The sequence below is a fragment of the Scophthalmus maximus genome, chromosome 1 (assembly GCF_022379125.1).
Source record: "Scophthalmus maximus strain ysfricsl-2021 chromosome 1, ASM2237912v1, whole genome shotgun sequence".
NCBI classification, from domain to species: domain Eukaryota; kingdom Metazoa; phylum Chordata; class Actinopteri; order Pleuronectiformes; family Scophthalmidae; genus Scophthalmus; species Scophthalmus maximus.
In genome coordinates, this window is record NC_061515.1 from 10,020,725 (window position 1) to 10,040,840 (window position 20,116).

Below are 20,116 nucleotides of genomic sequence, written 5' to 3' on the forward strand. Positions count from 1 at the left end.
CTGGAAGCATAAAGATAAATCTGTTATGTTCCAGAAATCTGCTTTAAATGAGTCCAAGCTTAGCTCATATTTTGTGTCTGAAAACCTCATGAATAATGATTTCAGTAAAGAGTTTCAGGGGACAAACTATTGAAGATGCTTATTCAAAAAAAAAGAAACATTTTCTTCATATGACGTGAGGACAAGCTGAAACCCCCCCCCCCCCCCCCCCCCACCGGCCCTCTGGACAAAGAATGACCTCCGCCAGTGTGGATGAATCGCAGGCTCTGTGTGCTGTAACAGTGTAGGTTTGTGCTTCTCAGTGTGCTAATGCTGTTGTTTCTCAATCACACACACTAATCCTGCAGCCTTGAAGCAGTAAGTGGGAAAAAAAAACTAATAGCACGGATTGAACAGGTCGGTTAGGTTGCTGATGAACTGCACTTTTGGGGTTATATGTGTCTGGGGTTTCAGACACTGAGACAAGCAACGTGGACACAGATGGCAGATGGATCCGTGGATAGGAAAGATAAACATGGACACAGACAGTCAACCAGACAGGATGACAGACAGGCACTAAACCAGAGAGAGGACACTGTAATAAACACAGAAATGAAGACGGAAGACGAGCGATCGCTGCTGAGAGACAGCTGCACACAGATCATTGCAGAGGGAGCGAGATTGAAAAAACTGAAGAGAGAGGAGGAGGCCATGTCATGAGAAAGAGTGGGTGAGCGGAAAAAGAGTGAACGAGAGATCAGACAATTGGATGAGGAAGTGGTGATGATGTGAAATGCATGGGTGTGGTTGGTGAGCAGTCGCCCCCATCAGCCTTTCAGAAGTCACATTCAGAGAGAGAAGTATTGTGGACGAGGAGGCTGCGGATTCATCTCTGGACTGCAGCAGCTCACAGGATGGATACTAAGGTGAGCACAGTGGGCCTGAATGGATGACTAAATATCAGAGGGCCGAGGGGAGATTGATGGAGGACGACAGACGAACGGATGAACAGACACAGAGAGAGGGAGTGATTGAGAGCACTGGATGTGACAAACGGGCAGGCGGGTCAGGCCAGGGGAAGCGGAGAGACGCCTGCACGGCCCGGGGGGGAAGCAGGCCTCGTCTTGACATATGCTCTGGAGTTAAATGTAGATTGGCAAGACCCTGCTAATCTGAGCTGTCACAGCTCATGACGGCCACAGACACTCACCTGTCACACCGCTCCGAGCCTGGAGGACGAGCTGCCACCAGGATAGGTCAAAGATCGATTCATCTTCTGCTAGGGGCGGATTTAAACAAGCCACTGGCCTAGACTTCCATCTGTTACCCCACCTGCCGTCGCTGTACCTGCTTGGCAGTTGTTGTTATTTGCATTGCAGAAAGAAAAATCATACAGTGTGTGCCTGTTTCTTTTTTTTCGTTATTGTTTCAAGCTAGGGTCAGTGTGTTGTGAGGGGGAGGAAGAAGTATGTTTTCGACTGTGTTTTTTTGGGAGGGGGAGATGCTGCTCAGTGCTCACCGGTGCAGGATTTCCATTATGTTGAAAATAATTGTTTTGACTCATCCTCCACTGCCATTTTTAATTGGTGACAGTAGCAGACTTAAAAAAGAAAGAAAAAAAAGGCGGAACGAGGTTTGATCAATGGCGACACAAAGTTCAAGACAGACTCGTGTGGGAGGAATAGCACGCACAGCGTGCATCTTCAATCACAATTCAATGTTTTGACAAATGGAAGAAGAAGAAAAAGAACTACAGTTGCGATATGTGCATCTTATAAGGTTTGACATGCAAAGTGACTGAGCATCGGTTTTCTGTCACGCTGAGCGTGTGGGTGCTTGAGGAGGAAGGAGAAGTGACCACGTGGTGCTAACCTCAATGAGTACATCTTCCTGTGTGGTGGATTTGTACAAAATGTTCCAGAGTTGTAAGTATATGTTTGCCTCGTACTCGTGCCCTGGGTAAATAATTACAAAACTATCACAGTGGCTACAGAGACATCTTTGTGAAACCTAAGGAGGAGACATTTTGGCTGGATGTTAGATCTGCTCAAATCTTCTGCAGCAGATGCAGCAGCGTGGCTGCATTTGTGTGATCTGTCCTCATTCATGGAGTCACCTGTAAAGTCTGAGGGGCTCTGGATTTCTTTGTAGGTCTTAGGTCATTACGATCTTAGGTTGTGTTAAAACTGCAAAAGTTGTCAGCTGAGATGCGGCCTGCCTTTACTCTTTCTACGTCAGCATTTCATCTCCTTCTCCACATTGTGTGTTTTTCTTTCAGATTTATTTGGCTTCCCTGACCTTCCTGGTTGTCATGTGTAAAGGTGAGTTGACAAACTGAACTGGCTCTCTGAGAAATCGAATGACCGCCGTCAAGGCTGAGCAGTGTTGCCCCATCTCGCAGTGGTGAAGAATCCTTCCTTTTTTTCCGTCAAATCTGTCCTTTCAATAGACAAACAAAATCAGTCGCATAACCTCCTTGGCGGAGGTAATAAGAGCATCAATTTGGGTCACAGAAGTAACCATGGCCTTCTTTAAAACACATGGTTGATCTTGGAAAAACAGCTTTAATATTTTTTTTTTTTACAGTTTATTCAGAATCTCCAAAGATTCTGTCTTAATTTAAAATCTGTTTCATCATTCAGAAAACATGGCAGCCCGCCAGTTACCAGGATGGGAAACGGGGCTGAATTTGGGATGAGAATTAAAAATCTTTGTTAATATAATGTGGACAAAAAGATTTATTCATCCAGGTGTTCGGGGAGACTTTAAGGATTCTAAAAAAAAAGTGTTCAAACAGAGCGAGGGGTTTTCCAGACATTGCCGCCTAGTTGTCCTTCAGAGAAACCGATGGTTTCATCTGTGATACTGATGTGCTACTAAATAAGAAGAATGAACTGCATCACAGTAGATGAGACAATACTAGAAAAGCTCAGGAGGCTGTGCACTACGCCGTAACAGTGCGGGGAAGCAAGACAGTTAAAGTATAAGTCTTGCTTGTTCTGCCGTGGCATGTTATTATGGTGCCCTTCATGGTAATGGCCTCTATACTGCCCCCTGAGGCCACAGGGCAGAAAAACACATTTTCTTTGGGAAGTTCCTGTAGAAACAGGAGGGTCATGAAGACAGAAACCTTCCAAACCAGACCGAGTTGTGTTCACCTTTGTCCATTGAAAGTGTGCTTTATTGCTTTTGAGTTGAACCGATCGCAATCTCTTTATTTCAAAAGTCTGATTGTGCCACTTAAAGCTGCAACTTGGAAATTCAAACCTGTGAAGGGGTTTTGTGATTGATTCCATCACCTCCATAAAGTTGGGGAACTTTAGACTTGACCGAGCTCTTCCGGAGCCACAGGACACATGATGACACTTCTTACAGGCTGAGTTATGCTTTTTCTCACGAGAAAAATTATCTAAAAAATAGGTGAAATAGGTGGAGGTTCCCTTTAAATCTGCATAGGCTACAGACGTGTCACAAATATTTCACTTTCAAGTGACTCGGTATGACTGAGTGTTATGATATTGTAGTTTATACCAGAATTGAACACACGTCACAATGTGGAACATAATGCTATAGGATATAAACATGTGATTTTAATAAAGACGTTTAATAAACACAAACAAAAAGTCGGCAAAAAACAATAGTACTCCCTCGGTGAAGCCCTCTCCCATGGGTTCATTAAAGTAGTGGGAATCACAGCATTAGCCCGAGAAAGTAGAGGTTCTGAAGAGCTGCAGCGCTGACTTGAAGGTGCTGAGTGAGTAAACAGACAACAGCCTCACTGTGCTGTCGTCTCACACAACAAGCCAGCTCTGTTGTAGCCAGAGGTTGTTTTGTTTTTTTCTGTACGAGCCACGTCTTTGTGACTTTGTGCCGCACTGCCCCACTCACTGGCCTGCTCTCAGTGCATCTGCGGGCCCCACTCCTCTGCGTGGTCAGGCACATTCTCGAGTCTGGCCTCTGCCAGGAATACATCACAGCATTGTTTGGAAAATATAAAGCGAAGATGAACAACACTGCTCGTTGTTCTTCCTGTGAAGTGTACAGTCTTGGGGCCTCGTAGCTACGAGGTTTCGTCTGACTCTGTCTTTTTTTGGGGGGGTGATTAAATCGTGTCTTTTTTTCCCCCACCCCGCAGTGTCGAGGGCTCATGCTCCCACAACCCCAGATCAAATGGAGTCCGTGAGCGGCTATGTGGAAAACTTGAAAACATCACCCACTGCTCTGAGTCCCACTGGTAACTAATCTATCTATCTCTCTATCTCTCTATCTATCTGTCTGTCTGTCTGTCTGTCTCTCTCTATCTATCTAACTATCTGTCTCTCTCTCTATCTATCTCTCTATCTATCTATCTATCTATCTATCTATCTCTCTATCTATCTATCTATCTATCTGTCTGTCTGTCTGTCTGTCTGTCTGTCTGTCTATCTGTCTCTCTCTCTATCTATCTCTCTATCTATCTATCTATCTATCTATCTATCTCTCTATCTCTCTATCTATCTATCTATCTATCTATCTGTCTGTCTGTCTGTCTGTCTGTCTGTCTGTCTGTCTGTCTGTCTATCTGTCTCTCTCTCTCTATCTATCTATCTGTCTGTCTGTCTGCCCGTCTCTCTGCCCGCCCGCCCGCCCGCCCGCCTGCCTGTCTGTCTGTCTGTCTGCCTGCCTGCCTGCCTGTCTGCCTGTCTGCCTGCCTGTCTGTCTGTCTGTCTGCCTGCCTGCCTGCCTGTCTGCCTGTCTGCCTGCCTGTCTGTCTGTCTGTGTCTTTCTGTCCGCCCGCCCGCCCGTCCGTCTGCCAGCCTGTCTGTCTGTCTGTCTGCCTGCCTGCCTGTCTGCCTGCCTGCCTGTCTGCCTGCCTGCCTGTCTGTCTGTCTGTCTGTCTTTCTGTCTGGTTAATTCATTCAGTTGGTTTGGTGGAACAGGAAGAAGAGACGGAAGCAGACAAGACGTCGACTCCTCCCCGGGAACTTCCCCTGCCGAGCAGACCACAGACCGGCGCATCAGCACCAGCAACCCAGTGAAACTCACCATCACCACATCAGGTATAGTCCAAAGTGCCTATACTTTGAACTTTACCTGACGTCAATAACCTTCCTTTAACCTGATGGTGTTTTTTTCTTCTTCTTCTTCTGCTTCTATTCCTTTAGCTCCCAAAAACAAAACAACAATGCCACACACAGAGGTGACATCCACTCCAGGTAACGATCCTCACCCGCTCCCTCCCTTGTTCCAACACCCAGTTGGTGGAGCCATTGAGTTTGGCTGGAAGAGAGACTGTGAGCACTCCAGCAGACTTTATTAACATCCCCTCACACCAATAGCAAAGGCTTACAGGAAGGCTTCCCATCAAGCATGCAGAAAGCTTTAAAACTAATTATGAGGTAATTAGAAAATGTTAAACTCCCTGTGCTCGTTGAGATAGAGAGTCTTTCTGCCGCGTTCTACAGCACCCGGGGGAAGCGAGAGGACTAGACAGAGAGGGACATGCAGAGCACCGATATGCCTTAAAAAAGTCTCAGCCTAAATCTTCTCTGAGAGTCGTCACACTGGAATTTTCAGAGATTCAATTAAAAATGGCGTCAAACGTAGGAAATGTAGCTGGAATTTAACAGGAGGTAATTATGTATGGACTCCTAGGCAAAGATAAGAAGTCGATATGTCCCAGAAAAAATTTGCTCCAACATATGGAATCAGGCTTTTGCCTCATAAATCTATGCGTAATGAATTTTAGACTTATAAATATTGAACAAACACTGGAAAGGAGCCAAAAAATTAAAACATGTTTTTTTCAAAGTCACGGAATCTAATGATTTCATTGTCTCTCCTATTCAGCCTCCAAAGTGACATCCTTCCGATCCGTGACGGAGAGAACCACCAAAAATGAGACCCATCAAGCAGTTGCCTGCGGTAACAAAAAAGATTTATTTCCTGCTCCATATAGTTACCTTTAATGCCACAGGCATTGCGGTTTTATTGTTATCTCAGGACAGACTGACAGTATCACAATTCCCTGTCTTCCAAACAAAACCCCTGGCAGAGTGGTAGAACAGAGCACCGCACTTCCTCTCTTGCCAGCAGATTAATGCTCGATTGTACCCTACGCAAGAGGAGATAAGACGTTTGTGTCCTCGTGCTGTGCCGGCTTACCGGTTTTGATACGGCATCAACAGCATGTCAACGGGGCCGGTAGATCTGCCGTCTCTGACTGTTGTTCCCCGCTCTCTTTTTTTCTTGTGTTCAACAGTGAAACTTGAGTTCATACTTTTCTACTTTTGCTTCTTATAGATACGAAGTGTGATCAAGATTTCACCTATGGTAAGAAGCTCGACTTGACTGTGGGTTTTTTTGCCCGTTTTTTTCTCCTATTACCTGTTGCGTCAGTGTTTCATTTGTATGTCATGTGTCCAGATTATCAGTCCCTGCGGTTTGCTGGACTGTCCATTGCAGCAATACTCTTCATCATGGGCATAATGGTCATTAGCTGTAAGTATGTCACTGAAAGCTGTGTTTCGTGTTTTGTCACTTGTAAACAAGTACAATGACATTCAACTGCCCTTCTCACCCTCATGCTTTCCTCTGACCGTAGGTGGCAAGGTCTGCCGGCTGCCCAAGTTTCACAAGAGGTCATCAAAGTAAGCATTTAAAGCCTTTATGTTATATGACACTGAAAGAAATCCAGTCCATTGTGCACGAGGGGTAGCCGTGCTTACAGTACATCACGCTGCAGGGTGCGAGTTAAGTCATTCATATCACAGGCTACTGGATGATACATGGCAAACAATCAGTCACACCAGACATACAGTAGCTCAACAGAATGCTGTCCAAAAGCCTCTGTCATGATTAATTGATCAGAAATATTGTGAGCTATTTGTTGGGCAAGACCGTAAAGAAAAACAGATGTAACAACTGCACGGCTCATTGCTTGTGGCTTACTGCGCTGTATTGTTTGATTCCAGGTCATATCATGTGGTCCAAGGATGAAGAGAAAGAGAGAGAGAGAGAGAGAGAGAGAGAGCACGCATACAGTGACATGAGGACAGAGCGGCAATAAGCTGGTCAGGAGTCCATCAGCAGGAAAACACTCCAACCAATACCTAGCAACGTGTGTGTGCATGTGGACTCGAACCATGCAGACACGTGAAACAGTGGGACCATCAACAGCTTCATTTCTGTCCCTTTTTTTCTTCACTTTGCAAAAGTACACCAAAAAAGTAAAGTGATTATTTGTCTTGACAAATAATGAAAAGATTATTCGTTATTGTACTCACACCTTCAGCGACGATGAAAGCTGGAGTTTCATGACCTTTCTATCTTATAGAGGTCGCTGATACAAACAGCCATCAGCATCGGTGCCTCCACAGCCGGGGTTATTATTAAAGGTTATGCAGAATAACCCCATGGCGTCCCATATTTGACGATGTTGCACAACACTTGTGTTCTGCCGGGATCTAAAAATGAAGCTGGGTCACTTCTTCTCCCCTCATACCCTGCAATTTCAATCTGAACGAAAAACGTGATGTTGAGTAAGCGGTGTCAAATCCTCTTAGTGGCTCTATGCTTGTAAGTGAATTAAGCCCTAGATTAAACAAGATCCACTGGCGCATTATCGTTGCATCCACATGGCATCAAAATGATGGAAACAACAAACCGGGAGGAAACCAAGCAAATTTATTAACGGGGTTTAATGCTAAAAATAAACACAATGCAAAGTTCAGTATAGCTACATAATATCGCAATCGCTGTCTTAAATTGCTACCAGAACAAAATCGAGGCTACTTCAGCTTTGCAAATGGAGTCAGTTCATTGATCTTGTTTATCACAAACTTTGTAAATTATTATATGATGAAAAGCTACTATGAATGTCCTTGACACAAATAATACATATGGGTTGATCTGCATATAGACATACGTACTTAACATTACGTCCAGATTTAAATTTTTTTTTTTGGCTGCACTAAATATTACAAAAAATTAACATAAGAGTTATGGGCCAATAACTGACTGCCGCCCCCAACTTTTATACACAGAACTTATGAATGAACAGTGAAGAGAAGACACTGCCCCTTTAACTCAACATTAAAAGACAATTTAGTCAAATATATTTTCCATCAAGGGACCTTATGCAAATGCATAGATCAGTAAATCTGAAAATACATAGAATATATTATATTAAAAGCTAGAATACTTAACATATGGTCATACAATTTTTTGAGCACTGACAGAAATAGAATCAGATTTTTTTTAAATGAATCCACGTACATCACGCTGAGATAGAAAAAAAGCTCAACTACATACAGTATGTTACAGTAGATTTACATGAGAAGTGTCACAGCAGAGAGGCGTTACAAGAAAATAAAAAGATTGCGGACCAAATACTGTATTTTTTTTTTAATTTTCTGGATTTCTACAAAAAGAAGGCTTTCGTGCATTCAGATGTTGCTACACTGTGTTGCTTTGGTCTGACAGAAATATGATTAATGACTATACAAACATAAAAAACTGAAATGTTTTATCTTACTTTTTTTTTTTTGTCCAATTGTCCTGCCTTTGAAATGCTGGCCCCTGTTTTAAAGCTTATTGGGGAAGGCTATGCTTTTGAGAAGTAACATATTGTACACACAGTGCTCAAATATGAACGGTACAACAAATGCACCAACAGTAATCACATCTGCCAATCTGCTTAGAATAAACTGGGCTGGATCGTGTTTGATTCACTTCAGTGTGACGTAACCACTTAATTGTTTTTGCTCTCTCTAGCTGGATTTGAGCCAATGAAGCAATTCCCAATGCTGCTGACTCCGTAGTAATTGTCCTCATGAAACATGTTGAACAGGGGTGTGTCACTCTCGCCTTTAGACGGAGTAAGTTCCCCCTCTCTGTATAAGAGCAAATCAGTCCCTTGGATTCTCTGATGGAAAGCTTTCATTCCCGGGGCCTGATCGATTTTCATTTTAAATGAAAACAGAGAAGCCATCATTCTTTGAAGGATTGAAACAAAGGCATTGTTGGTATATTTACCCAATCATCCCCAACACTGTGTGTGTTTCGCAAGATGTTATCCCTCCCTCACAGCAGGCTTCTCTCCACCAGTGTGTGAGGCGATAATCTAACTCTCTACAATGTTCACAGAGCTATTTAAAATCAGCAAGAGTGAAGTGACATACTTTTCAGAACCAAAAACAGAGGTGGAAAAGAAAAGAAAATTAATTAATGGCAGTCGATTAATTTGCTGCCTTGCAATAATGTGTACACATTGGCTATTTCCACTTGTTTCTTTTTCACTGAGGTTGAGAAGACGGAGGAACGGGTTTTTAATCTTCCCAGTGCACTTCCTCTTGTCATTTCTAATGGGCCGGGAACAGAAGATGTCAGACAAGTGAACAGGAGAATGAAGTGAGCACTGGGCTGGCTTAGAGTGGATTAGCACGGTTTGTCTCACTCAACCACTATTTCACACCGGCAGGTCTCTTCCACATGCACCGAATCAAATGCAAACACAGTTTCACTGCATAGCTGGTGGGAATAATTTCTTGTTTCAGGTAATAAAAAAAAAAGGGAGAGCTCTGGCTGTGCTAAATTATCCCTTTTAACAAAAGAAGCTTTAAGCCATTTCTACTGGCTTTGATTTGGATTCCTCAAATAGAATCCAATTAGAAGGTTTGAATGTGTTCCAAATGTCCCAGGCTAAAGTGTGTGTATGTGGAGCACAAATGGCAGGGACAAAGACAAAAGTATACAACAGGTGAGAAATATTGCATATGTATTGATAGGAGGTTGTGTAGGAGCAAGCAATGAACTGAAAGGTGAGAAGCAGGCTGTTGTGCAAAGGTGTCTAACTGTCCTGAGTCAAAGAGGAGGAGATGACATAGCCCAGTTCATCGCTCCTCTCTTGCCTGTGTGTTTAAGAACTGCAGCTCCACAAGGAACTAGACGGCCCGTTTGTGGTCCTGCTCTGCCGGCACGGCGTAGACCCTGAAGATGGAGAGAAGGGGGGGAAAAAACAAAAGGATGCCATTTTGAGATATTTTTAAGCTTGTTTTCGGTTTGTTAGCACAAAGATAAAGGACACGCGGAGCATAGCAGTGCGTCAGGATTCAGGAAACGACACGCCTGCCTCATGCTGCAGGGCTCCTGACAGGTGCACATTGACTGCATCACCTCGAAGTACACCTCATCCCCAGGTGGGACTTATAAACCTGGAAAGGCACTGTTGATCCAACAAGCCAGGGGTTGCTGTGTGATTAAGCCTCTTTTCAGCAGAGCGATCAGTCAGCACCAAACACTGCCAGAGCTGACTGCAGCCCTGGGAGACAGCCAGTTACCCTGCGGAGGAATTTAACCCTTGCAGCTTGTCTTGGGTGTCTGCTCCTCTATGGCAGCTCCCCTGCTGCTCGACAATTTCTGGACACCAATTTGAACTGCGTGACCTCTCTGACCCAACCTGCAGGTTATGTATTACTGCATGCCAGAACAAAACAGCACTGATTACTCTGCACAAACCTTGGCTAATTGTGGTTAGACAAGAGTTGAAGAGAGGCAAAGTGCGAGACGAGGAGAAAACGTCTCTCTGTAGAACTGGTTTAGGCTGTTCTGCCGTCTGATTGCTGTTGGCAGATTGTTGTCATGACGCCAAGATCATGTTTACAGGTTGTTTTATTCCCGAGTGGAGTCATCTCCTCAGGCTTGACTAAGGTTCATGAGGTAAGCTTTGGAACAAGTTAGGTCCTGTCTCATTTGGTCATACGGAGCCAGTGGCACTGTCTTACGGCCATTGTTTGATGTCTAAGACAGAAAGGGCTAGAGGTGGGGAATGTTCAGTAGTGGTGGTGTAGGGCCTCAGGCTTCATTACTAATCGATGTACAAGTCTGGACGGACTCAGATGGGTGGATGCTGGTTGCGTTTTCAATTTTTTTGTTGTTGTTTTTTCTGGTTTTGGTGCTGACGTGTAGGGAACATGTGCAGGGTAGCAGAACGGCTGTTACCCATCAGACTGGTTCTGTCACCTGCAGGCTGACTTAGTGTCAACTGGAACATGCATGTCTTAGTCAGACAGATGAAATTTGTGCGTAAGCTGTACAAAGAAAGATGTGTGCTTCTTGTCGATGGTGAAAATGAAGTACTATTTAGTAATTCTTATAATAAGACAGCATACTTCAAACACAACTAAAAGAATGACAAAAATAAGATAAATTTAGAGTCAAATATCAAATCTGAAAGTGAAGACATTTGACCTTACCCTTGCTGCCGACTGTGCATGCGGCGTCTCACCAACATTATGGCTGCAAGGGGGAAAAAATGGAAAAAAGTCATGGCTACACGAGAAAAAGGTTCCTATTTGCCTCGGTATTAACAGGTTTACACACAGGAACTAAAGCGATTCTGACCAATCGCTGAAGGTCGACAGCACATTGGTCGACAGTGTGGATCAAACAACCATTTATTCACATTAGTACTTACTGACTATCGCTGCGACTGAAAGAGTCAACAAAGCCACAGCTGCAATGATGATAATCAGGGTAAGATGATCTGGAAAAAAACAACGTAAATAGTTACTTATAACAACACTTATAACATAGTTACTTATACTTATAAGTTATTGAACACACAGTAATAGGTGGGTTAAGTTTATTTAAATACATTTGCTGAACAATGTCAATATTTATAAAACTATTGTCCAACCTGACTTTTCTTCTTCACCTGTAGTTTTATCTACAACTGTAGAACCGTGAGAAATTTTGTTGGAAACATCTGCAAACCCTGCAACGAGAACAGCGAGTTTACAGTTTACTCAAGTTATGCCAATTTACTATGGAAGCAAATAAGAGACATAAGTCTTTGAAATTTAACAGCCACTGAATACTTAATATTGAAATAAGTATTCAGTGGCTGTTAAAGTTCAAAGACTTATGTCTCTTATTTGCTTCCATAATTTACAGTACATATTTCAACCCCCTACATTACACTTCATGCAGTACTTTTATATGAAACTTCAACCAGCAGCGTAACTGACTTTAGCATAGAAAAACTGAAAGGGTGACAGCTATCCTGGCTCTGTCCAAAGGTAACAAGGGCCACCAACCAACACACTTGTTTGGTTGCCTGGAAAAGAACAGTCTGGTACACAAACCACAGTAAAAAACCTTTTTGTACATTGTAATTAGTGAGCTTTAGAGGTGCTGGTAGGTGGATTTTGGTACTTTTGGACCGAGCCACTTAAAATGTGACCCATTTTCCAGTCTTTGTTCTCAGCTAAGCTCTGACTGACTTCTGGCTGTATCTTCAAGTTTACCATACAGACAAGAGAGTGGTATTAATTTGTTCATCTAACCCGCAGCAAGAAAGTAAATAGGCATGTTTGCCAAAATGTTGGATTATTTATTTTAAATCTTGCCGGTAATCATTTTGATTCGTGTCTTGTTTGGGTTAGTAATGACTAAATAATAATATATTTTAATTTAAATAAAATTACAAACATGGGGAATTAACTTAATGTGAATGTGCATTAAGTTTAACTAATGTGCATGTGCTTGTTTCGACAGAGGGGGAGAGGCCCGTAGCTTCAGAGGAATCACGGCTTTTTGCAAAAAGACTGCTTCTCCGAAAACCGTCAGGCTGCTACCTAAACAGATCTGTAATTCTATCAAATGTCAAGCAAGTGAAGATGAGGAGTGACAGAGAGAAGGGCGGACAGAGAATGAGAATGCCAATGTTGATTAGCTGACCAGCAGGATGGTGGAGATGGTGACGTGTTCATTGGCCTTCGGCAGAACCCACAGGGCCCCTCCAGGGAGCTAATTGATTCCATTCATGTTTTAATGGTTGGAGAGGAGCGAGAGCCAACAGGGGCCACGGCCCTTCACACACCTCACTGGACTAGAACACCCTATACATAATGCTGACTTACTGACAAAAATAACAGAGGTCATAACCTCACACACACTCTCCTCTGGACAGCTGCCATCATGGTGTTTGTGGGTGTGGCGCAGAAGGATAGTAAAACTCACCACCTTCCTATCCATTCTTGTGAACTAAAATAAGAAACTCACCATTTGTCTCAGTAAAGTCCTCGTCATCCATATCTGTAAAGAAAAAGAAGGAAAAACAAGCTGCTTAAAGTTGAAGTACATTAGTATAGTGTAAGACTTCTTCTCATGTGTAACAGTTAGCGTACAGACAACACATTTTATCTTTTAGCAACATTATTGATTGAGGGTTTTATGGAGTCAGTTTAGGGCCAAAAGGTCTGCAAGCAAAAAAAAAAAAAAAAAAAAAAAAGAACTATAAGGAAGAATCAATACTGCACCAAGAAACCAAGATCATAAACAGGAATCTAAACTATCTGAAAACAAGAAATTACACCTACGTTTACACCAAGTGTACAGTGACCAAAACTGTGAGTAAACCACAAAACTCCCAATGAGGAAGGGAAAGCATTAAGAAAGAAATGGGAGAGCTACAAATGTGTCACACAAAATCATGCAGCTGCTGCTGTAGACTAGATTCAAATGAATATGTTTCAGCTTTGACTCATAGGAAAGTTTTTTTCCCTTTGTCCAACAGGCTGCTGTACATAACGTTTTCTATTTGACATGAAACGCACTTGGTCATGTCAACAAACATATCCGGTGTGACCGTTGACATGTGGTAGTTATACTTCATACATGGCCTGAAGAATCCACTAAGCTCACCCGTAAGATAAAACACTGACAAAATCACAAAACTGACATTATTAGTACAAGAAACATGTAGGGACAAGCAAAAGAACTGAGAATGAAAATTAAAGTGAAACTGTTTCTTTGAAAAGAATAAAATTAGCAAAGTATTTTCTTTTTTTGGTGCATGTGGATGTGATCTCTCGGTTGACTTAAATAAAATTAGGTTATACAAGTGAAATTTTTGAGCCCCAGATTGACTTCAAGCAGGAACCAGTTACATTCCCTTGTTGATAGCCTTGGGTGTATAGCAACATGACACCTGTGCCAAGCAGAGTAAAAGGCTTCATAACGCGGTTCTGCTTTCTTTATGCTACACAAAAGATGAATTATGAATTACATACCATCATCAGCCGATCCTTCTCGCTCTTCTGAAGCAGCTGCAAAAAAGATAAACAGATACTCTTACAATACAGTTTTCAAAGATGAATATATATTACAATTCTGCCCAAGAATAAATGTACAGATACAATCTTTGAGTTACAATAAGTTTAATGGCATACTTAAATTTAGTATATTGGTGAAGGCTATTTGCTACTCTTTTCTGGTCTGAGTTACACCAAGAAAGTAAAGCAATGGGAATATTCCTGCTAATTTCACTGTGCATCCTTTCATTTTATTCTTAGGTATGCCAACACTGTCTTCTCTTCCACTGTAGCACCTTCTCTTTTAGATGGCTGTGAAATCCAAAAGTGGGTGCAAACATTAATCCTGTTGCACACAGCACAGATGGTGCTCGTACACAGGTAGGTGAGAAAAACATGCCAGCGCAGGGACGCTCAGACCCTGATTAGATGTTTATCACCTGAAAGCGTCACAGAGATGAGAACATACCAGTAGCGGCTGGCAGCAGCAGCAGCAGCAGACACAGGAACAGCAATCGCATCATCTTCAAATGCTGTGCATGGGGGGGGGGAAACCAAGTTAAAAATACCTGCTATTAATATTCAGAGGCATTGATGTCTATGAAATCTTAGTGTTTTGGTTTAGAGATGGAGTATGACGGAAAGCACAAACGCTGTCTATTATTCGGGCCTGTCTTAGAATAACCCTGCTAGTCATTGGAAAACCACAAACTCCAAGCCAACCAGTCCCTGTACTGTTTTAACTCACTTAGCAGTACGTATGCAAATCTAGTCTGTGATCTGAGGTGGGTGTGGGCAAGAAGAGGGTCAGAGAATGACAACCTTGTTTCCCATAGTGCTCAGCAGAAAAGTGTTGAGATTTCTGTCACCGTTGGCTGGAAAGTGTCTATTCAACATTTCTCCCTCCCTATCCAAAGCACAGGTGCCATGTCAGGTGTTTTCCCAAAAAAAAAAAAGGTGTCCAATGATTTCCACTGGTATGATTTTTTTTTATGTATCCTGCTAAGCAATGTTGTTGTCATACTTATTGGGAAAGAAAAATCTCAATATAACTTTAACACATACGCATCTGCCAACTGCATCTTATTAGAGAAACAATATGATACACACGTGTATTGTTGTTCTTAAGTAAAAATGTCCCAACTTCCTTGTGGCACATGGCCCAAACCAATCCCTACCTCCGCTCCCAGTCACGATGTGAAACGCAGATGTTCCTCGTCTGCCAAACAAAGCACCAGCTGTCTCCAACACAATATGAATGTTGATATTTTTAAATGGGAAACATGGGAATGACCTCTCTTCTGGACGAGGTCCCGGATGATGCCTCATTGGTCAGATTTAGCCACTGAGGTTGGCCCGGATCAGGGACCAATAGTCATTCATGCAGTGTTTGATAGTGCACACAACACAGAGGGAACTCTGCAATTGACCTTTGTGCCAAATGTTATACTGTAGGCGTATCTTCATTGTTAGCCATGCCCATTGTGTGCTTGTTTCCTCCACAGTTAATGGCTGTGAAAAGAACTGAAGTGACCCACACTGTTAAGGTGCAGGTTATCAGAAAGGGCTCAGGCCAAGCAGAAAACGTCCAAACCCCCACACTGCACTGGCCAACACACGGTGTCCTACTTATTAATACAATTTAAGGAGGTGGATTATATTCACTGCACTGTGAGATTCCAATTACCATATTTAGAGGATGGAAATGAAAAAATAAAGAGGCTTGAGCATTAAGAATGGAGATCCTCAGCATCAATTAATTCTTTAAAAAAGGTATTTGGCAGTTGTATGAAAGAGAGCAGCATCGGGAATCTGTCCATAAACTCTAATCATATCCATAAATGCTGCCATGGTTGTTGATGTTGATGTAGTTAATGCGAGACAAATGTCCACCCTGTGAGGCTTGCGCGGCCCAGTCCACAACAAGATTATCTTCATGCTAAATTAGCAGAACAACATCAAGAACTATTTTGGGTTGACTATATTGGGGGGGAAAAAAGATGTTAATCACACAACTGTGGCTGATTGAAGAGGGAGTGTGGGCTGTTCTGGCCTCCTGAATAGCTGCAGTAAATCTCCAAACACAAATAACCTAAGAAGCTGCAAATAAAATCCCCTCCTGTATCCAATTTGCTTTTCAGAGTCACTTTGGGTGAAATAATAAGCTGATCCAATTTGGAAATATTTATCAACCTAGTCCACTGCTTCCACATTAAAATGGCTCCTGACGCCTGTATTCTTTTTTCAGATTGGGTAATATATTCTTGTACATTTGAATACCAATTGAATTTGCTCCTTAAACACCAGTGCCAGCTAGACACATACCAGTTGCTTTCTGGCTGGAGATGCAAAGATCCTGGATAGTAAATTTCGAAACCTACAAATCATAAATCTGTAGTGCAGTGCTGCAAGAAAGGCATATACTGTACTGCTGCTGGAGGGTGGATGAGTCTTGTTTTTGTCCCATTTTCTCCACTGACAGGATTAACCCTGAACCTGTCTGGTCAGGTCAGCCCACAGAACACCTAAATCTTGTTTACCAAGTTTAAATTTGAGTGATGAACACTTTCCACTCCTTCCAACCCACCCAATACAATCTATATCAACAAAACACACACACAAACAGAGATTTACTCCATGTACATAAACAGACCTGCATGCAGAGACACAGACGACCTCTTTCTTATCATCTCGAACAGATAACAAACATCTGCTCAACCCCTGTGCACTCCTGACGAGACTTTGACACCAGCGATAGGAATGGCAAACATGTAAAGATATCAGAATTACTGTGGCCTATAGAATTCATAAAAACAGAAACATGCAGGGGAATCGAGAGAAATGACAGACGATAGCAAAAAATAACCTTTTGAAGATGTGACAAAGCTGAAACAGACTTCCTCTCAAAATAATGAGCACAAGGACAGAGTGTGGAGGAGACAAATAATGCACTCAGATCGTTTGCTATTCATTTCCATTCAATTTTATAAAAGCTTAACCTTACTCTGCTTCAATGAAGAGAGAAAATATTATCATTGAAATGTTTACACAACACTGACATCTATAAAGTAGCTGTTTATCTAACCGAGGTTGATGCAAATGTATTTTTTTAAATAACATAACATACGTTTCTCTGCCACTGGACCACGAACAAAGTAGCAAGGTGACTAACGATAAAATAAAACTAAAATAAAGCAAATTCATCATACCTCAGTTGGTGCCATGCATGCCAGCCAGTAATCCACCAATGATAAATAATGAGTCTGAAAGCTACTGTACTTGTTTCCACTATAGAAGGATTGTGGATGACTTGTTGAGCATAAGACCAAAAAAGGGCCAATAGCAAAACAACTAAGAGGATATGAGTGGGTCTGACAGCCGTGTTGGGTATCCTGTATTTGTGTTCCTCTCTCTCTCCTCTCTCTGCGTTCAACAATATAACACACTCACACACACAATGTGTAGCAACACCTGATTGTTTGGTATTTTCAGCCTCTACTGTGACCATAACAGCAATAACCAGATTTAGGGATGAACAGCACAGTGGGCACGTACACCTCAGATTTACTTTTTTTATCAGATGGAGACAAAGCTGCTGTCCCAGACACACTGAGCTATCTGACACGCAGGTTCATCACTCCCTCAACAAACAAGAAACACAAAATGTTAGAGACTGAGCAAAGACAGGAGGCCAGGAGGGTTTGACAAAGATGTGATGCCCCTGCATCACCCCCAACACTACCTGGGTCAAGTAGCTTAATTAACAACAGCATAAAAAACACTGTTTGTTTATTGCAGACGAATATTGAGAGAAAATGTGCCCATTGGTTCACATGAACAATGGGCACAAACTGACTTGACACACTGCAAAACCCTCACCCTACTTCTTGTGTGATGCACTTCCTGTGATGAGGCGTGCTAAAGTGTGCCAAGTCACTTACAGCACCTTCTGTAACTCGCTTCATTCAGGAAGAAGTGTGCACATTTGAATGGATGTAAGGTGTCATACCGACTCACCTCAACAAACAGACCTGCTGTTGTCTGGAGCTGAAATAGTGAGTTTCAGCTCTAAAGTTACACGCTCAGAAAGTTGTGGATAACTCTAATACAGTTGGGTGAAGTTGGTAAGACATAGAAATAGAGAGAAAAAATATATAGGGGGAAATGGAATGAAAAAGCTGCACAGCAGGATGAATTCTGTGGCTCATTATACAACAATAACAACAACAACAAAAAAATCCAACGGTGGTTATTTTGTATTACATTACAGCCCAAGATAACATTCAATATATAAATCAATACTCTACCTATGTAGGAGGAAGCCAGTTGCAATTCTCCCAAACGCCTTTTGAGGAAATAAAGGTTTTAGAATAATATCCTTGTTGTGTCTTTCTCACAGACCGAATACAGAAAGTCTTCCCTCGTCTCTGCAACTTGACTCACTCACTCACCAAAGACGTTCGTCGATCGATCAGATGAGTCGTTAACGGGAAGAGCTGCTGCCAAGTTCAGAGCAACTTCACTCTCATCTACAAGGGGATTCACAGCCACCTCATTTCGAGCCGAACTGCCTCTCCACGTTTGTCAGTCACTGCAGGGTGTGTTTTTTTTTTTGGTTTTTTTTTTGCAACAGCGGGAAATACCTTCCTGTTTATTCAGAACTGCAGTTTAATTTCCTGAAAACAATCCGGCTAAGACACTGGTTAGATGTTCACGATGCTGCTTTAGTGCATGAATGGATGAATGAATATCAGGAACATAAATGGCTCTATATCACTTTTATATAACAGCTTTATTGTTTATATATTAGTATTTTGATTTAACTGGACCGGATGAACGGAATAGGAAGTAATAACCGTTAAATGATAAGATGACAAGCTGTAAATTATGGTCGTTAATTAGTGACAATGCAGATCACCTGGCCACTACTGATGACGTCCGCACTAATTAATCAAGCACAGGTGCGCTGATTGACCTCCTCTCCCTCATGGCTGGCAATGTGTTGCTAGATAACCATCCGGTTGAAATATTAGCTTCTCCCCTCGTGCAAATGAAGCCTATAGTCGTGAGGGGAACGTTATCAACATTTTTATATATAACAAGTTTTTTTTCCAGTGCAGTGATGCGGTTTGTTCTGCTGCTCCACTTGTGCCTCGGTGAGTGTCGCGGTTCACACGCCGTCGTTTTTAGGCGTCGGACTGTTATTAAACTACGGAGATTTGCATAAACATTAGTGCATAACCCAACTAGTTTTTCTGCATGTCGGCTCCGTCATCGCTCCAGTCCGTTTTCCTCTGACACCTTCATCCTCCCCAGCTCTCTGGGGTATTTGCAGCACGCTCGCATTTGCATTAGTTCCTTCGTCTTTTCGCCTGCATCACTCAAGTCTCAACAGTTCCGCTCTCCACCTTCAGCGGTTCTATTTGTCTAGTTTTGAGTGATGAATGAGGTGCGGCTGCGTCTCAGCCCTGGGTAACGACAAAGGGTACTAGTCTGGGCGCTGTTCAAGGAATTGTTCGTAATGTGTCCTGAGAAATATTCATGTCTGAAACTGAACCACCGCACCAACACGTTTGCCCTCTTGTTACATTGCTTTTGTATTGACTTAAATAAACATGAGCCTCTTGTTTAATATTTACTTTTACAACTATTTGCAATGGCAATCCATAGAAGTGTTATAGGTCAACCTGTAAGAAATTAAGCAACTTTTTTATGCAAGTAAAACACTACATATGAATATAGGCTGAATTGTAAACTTACATTTAAATGAGCTGTTGTTCAGAATGGTCTCTGTACACTGCTGGTATTTCGCAGCTCCCACACCGAGATCCTTGTTATCATGGAAACTGCCAGAGTGAGTGTGCACGTTAATACAGGTGTACTCAGTCAGGAACCAGGAACTATGTTCTTCATTGGCTGCTGAGCTTGTTGAAACCTGATACCTCTTGTCTTATCTCTGTCACACAAGTAGACTTTCTGTGCTAACTGGGACACCTACCCAGTGTTCAGTGAATAAATGTTACCATTTAGTGCAAGTGTGTTAACTCATCATGAAATCCCCA

General features: G+C 42.4%; 2 protein-coding genes across 9 annotated transcripts; one reads left to right on the plus strand and one right to left on the minus strand.

Moving 5' to 3' along the window:
- Nucleotides 1-748: 748 nt before the first annotated feature.
- Nucleotides 749-8,486, plus strand: fxyd5 (FXYD domain containing ion transport regulator 5). 2 transcript variants are annotated; one of them, XM_035627436.2, is made up of 10 exons: nt 750-905; nt 2,258-2,300; nt 4,115-4,213; nt 4,899-5,018; nt 5,124-5,174; nt 5,809-5,883; nt 6,262-6,291; nt 6,385-6,459; nt 6,563-6,608; nt 6,933-8,486. In XM_035627436.2, the coding sequence occupies exons 1-10, from the start codon at nt 777-779 to the stop codon at nt 6,955-6,957; spliced, it is 693 nt and encodes a 230-aa protein (XP_035483329.1). In that variant the 5' UTR covers nt 750-776; the 3' UTR covers nt 6,958-8,486. The 2 variants fall into 2 exon arrangements, with proteins under 2 accessions (XP_035483336.1, XP_035483329.1); XM_035627443.2 differs by lacking the exon at nt 5,809-5,883 and having other exon boundaries at nt 749-905.
- si:dkey-262k9.2 lies at nt 7,628-19,961 on the minus strand. Of its 7 annotated transcripts, XM_035627482.2 has the most exons (9): nt 18,506-18,646; nt 18,362-18,399; nt 14,524-14,587; nt 14,034-14,069; nt 13,024-13,056; nt 11,657-11,734; nt 11,435-11,503; nt 11,214-11,256; nt 7,628-9,948 (listed from the first exon to the last, which is right to left on the minus strand). In XM_035627482.2, the coding sequence occupies exons 3-9, from the start codon at nt 14,576-14,578 to the stop codon at nt 9,903-9,905; spliced, it is 360 nt and encodes a 119-aa protein (XP_035483375.1). In that variant the 5' UTR covers nt 14,579-14,587; nt 18,362-18,399; nt 18,506-18,646; the 3' UTR covers nt 7,628-9,902. The 7 variants fall into 7 exon arrangements, with proteins under 7 accessions (XP_035483375.1, XP_035483366.1, XP_035483390.1 ...); XM_035627473.2 differs by lacking the exons at nt 18,362-18,399; nt 18,506-18,646 and adding an exon at nt 19,815-19,961; XM_035627497.2 differs by lacking the exon at nt 18,362-18,399 and having other exon boundaries at nt 18,506-18,648.
- Between the last annotated feature and the right edge of the window lie 155 nt (nt 19,962-20,116).

Bases quoted from the DNA above. Each gene is read 5' to 3' on its own strand.
- fxyd5 (XM_035627436.2), top strand. From the start codon at position 777: ATGGGTGTGGTTGGTGAGCAGTCGCCCCCATCAGCCTTTCAGAAGTCA. The intron at 906-2,257 runs GTGAGCACAGTG...TTTTTCTTTCAG, and splicing joins CTCACAGGATGGATACTAAG to ATTTATTTGGCTTCCCTGAC. The intron at 6,460-6,562 runs GTAAGTATGTCA...CTCTGACCGTAG, and splicing joins GGGCATAATGGTCATTAGCT to GTGGCAAGGTCTGCCGGCTG.
- si:dkey-262k9.2 (XM_035627456.2), bottom strand. The intron at 11,504-11,656 runs GTTGGACAATAG...GTTTTTTTCCAG, and splicing joins AGGTGAAGAAGAAAAGTCAG to ATCATCTTACCCTGATTATC. The intron at 9,949-11,213 runs GTAAGGTCAAAT...CTCCATCTTCAG, and splicing joins ATGCACAGTCGGCAGCAAGG to GGTCTACGCCGTGCCGGCAG.